We start from the raw sequence: 2,500 nt of genomic DNA on the forward strand, positions 1-2,500 counted from the left end.
CTGGTCTTGCGTGTGAACTGCAGCTCCCATAAAAGCTCCTGCAGTCTAGCCAGAATGTCCACACAACAGGAGTCTGGGGAATGCAGCACTCGAGGCGCACTGTACACACACACACACACACACACACACACACACACACACACACACACACACACACACACACACACACACACTGTACTTTCTGATATCTTGTGTATGTATGTGTGTGTGTGTGTGTGTGTGTGTGTGTGAGTTTCTGACCCTGCATCCAGCACAGCATTGATTATGTGTGTGCAGGCTGTTGCTGTGTTTCCCTTACAGCCTCCTGCACTCACACACAGAGGGAGAAACCACTGCTGACACGCCCACTGCTCATACAGCTGTCTGTAACATGGTTATAGTGAGAACAAGGTGTCAGGTAAGGGTGTGTGTGTGTGTGTGTGTGTGTGTGTGTGTGTGTGTGTGTGTATATACCTCTCTGTATCAGACAATGCATCTTGACTGCGCTGCACCCGGAGCTCGAATATCAACCAGTCAGAGAATGACAACTGAACACACACACACACACACACGCAAACACACACGTGCATGCAAACACACACACACACACACACACACACACACACACAGGCATAAGGTTTCTAAAATGTCTTTGTGTGATAGAATACAAGCTGTAATGTGTGAACAGTATATTTCTGATTCTGTGTGTGTGTGTGTGTGTGTGTGTGTGTGTGTGTGTGGCCTGCCTGGTGTTTCAGGTGTTTCTGCAGGTTTCTGATGGTGGTTTGTCGCCACAGTGCTTTGACAGAGGTCCTTATACTCCTCCTGCTGTCAGTCACACTTGCCCATGCGCCCACACACTGCTCTTCATCAACATATTTATCATCATCATCATCATTGTCCTGTCTCCCTATTGTTAACACAGCTGAACGCAGCTCTGGCACAAGCCTTGGCATGAGGAACAGCAGCTATATGGACACAGAAAAACACAAGGATGATGTGAGAGATGGTAAAGGAACAAAAGAAGAATAATGTAATGAAGAAATGATGGAGAGAGAGAGAGAGAGAGAGAGAGAGAGAGGTGTGTGTAAATGGGATGATAGATGATGGCATGATACAGTTGATGGTGAAATGGACGACTGAGAACAAATGAGGGATGATGAAAAAGCAAGAGAGAGAAGATGGAGAGATGAGTGTTTACCTGTTTATAGAGGCGAGGGGGGATAAAGTGTGTGAGTTCCTCAGCATGTGAACTGGATTTACACAGAGCATAACACACTGCCACTACACAGAACCTGCACACACACACACACACACACACACACACACGTACATTCAAATCATACAGGAAACAATAATATTTTCAAACAAGTGTGTCATCATAGATAAAGTGTGTGTGTGTGTGTGTGTGTGTGTGTGTGTGTGTATAACCTGAGGGAGAACTCCATGCCACTCGCAGTAGAAAAAGGTAAAGCCTGACTCAGAGCCTCAGATGGAGTCAGACGGGCAGAGGGTGTGAGACAGATATTGTGAGACAGGTCCACCAGGGGAAACTGATCTCTACACACATGCAGGTCCACCACCAACACTGCCAGAGCCAGGACATGGGCAGGAGAGAGAGACGGCCCCTGCGCATACACACACACACACACACACACACACACACACACACACACACACACACTTGAATCAGGTGGATGATTATATTTTAAGTTATTAGTGCCCACAAGTGTCAGTTAGTAAGATGGTGATTTATTTCTGTTATTTACAACAATAAGGAACTTTAATTTTCAAATTTGCTGCCCAGAGAGACAGGGAGTGTGTGTGTGTGTGTGTGTGTGTGTGTGTGTGTGTGTGTGTTACTTGGAGGTGAAGTAGTTGCAGAACTCTTTGCAGGATGTGTGTGTACAGCTGTGTATGTCCTAGTAACATCTTCACAAACACTCCAACCCACTGACACTGCCTACACACACACAAAGACTAATTTAAAAGTGAGGCAGAGTAACTGATGACACACTTACACACACTCACGCACACACACGCACTCGCACTCACTCACACGCACTCTCGCACGCGCACTAACAAGCACACGCGCACTCACACGCACACACACTCTCACGCGCGCAATAAATATAGAATCAGATAAACTTTGCCTGTTCGGAGGAGCAACTCTGCAGGTAGCCAGTACACATTCACAGAAACCCTGCAGGATCACATCTACAACCTAAAACACATACAGACACACAAACACACACAGACACACAAACACACACAGACACACAAACACACGAAGAGTAAAACAGATTAAAATGATAAAATATAAAGGAATATTATTGTGTTCAAAAAATCAACTGTGTGTGCTTTCTTACAGGAGGTGTGTGTGAAGCAGAGTGCGGGTCCAGGGTCAGTGTTATGGTCTCACACTCGTTCTGTTTGTCCAGATTATCACACACACCACCCAGCGTCTGAGACAACATGGCAACCTGTGCTCGCACCTCTACCAGAGACATGAAGGAATAAC

At 46.1% G+C, this 2,500-nt stretch overlaps 1 protein-coding gene across 2 annotated transcripts in view; it reads right to left on the reverse strand.

Annotated features, from left to right (window-relative positions):
* Positions 1-2,500, reverse strand: part of LOC132855718 (Fanconi anemia group A protein homolog) — a 16,779-nt gene that overhangs the window by 4,228 nt on the left and 10,051 nt on the right. For both annotated transcript variants that reach the window (XR_009649368.1, XM_060884886.1), the window contains exons 22-30: positions 2,349-2,476; positions 2,133-2,203; positions 1,843-1,942; positions 1,411-1,607; positions 1,181-1,274; positions 726-947; positions 454-527; positions 241-363; positions 1-99 (exon numbers count right to left, since the gene is read on the reverse strand). The exon at positions 1-99 is cut by the window's left edge and continues 120 nt beyond it. Coding sequence is in view for 1 of the 2 variants with exons in the window: in XM_060884886.1 (XP_060740869.1) it covers positions 1-99; positions 241-363; positions 454-527; positions 726-947; positions 1,181-1,274; positions 1,411-1,607; positions 1,843-1,942; positions 2,133-2,203; positions 2,349-2,476 (1,108 nt within the window). In the remaining variant the exon portion in view is untranslated. The remainder of the gene's footprint in view (positions 100-240; positions 364-453; positions 528-725; positions 948-1,180; positions 1,275-1,410; positions 1,608-1,842; positions 1,943-2,132; positions 2,204-2,348; positions 2,477-2,500) is intronic.

The sequence above is a fragment of the Tachysurus vachellii genome, chromosome 13, assembly GCF_030014155.1.
Source record: "Tachysurus vachellii isolate PV-2020 chromosome 13, HZAU_Pvac_v1, whole genome shotgun sequence".
NCBI classification, from domain to species: domain Eukaryota; kingdom Metazoa; phylum Chordata; class Actinopteri; order Siluriformes; family Bagridae; genus Tachysurus; species Tachysurus vachellii.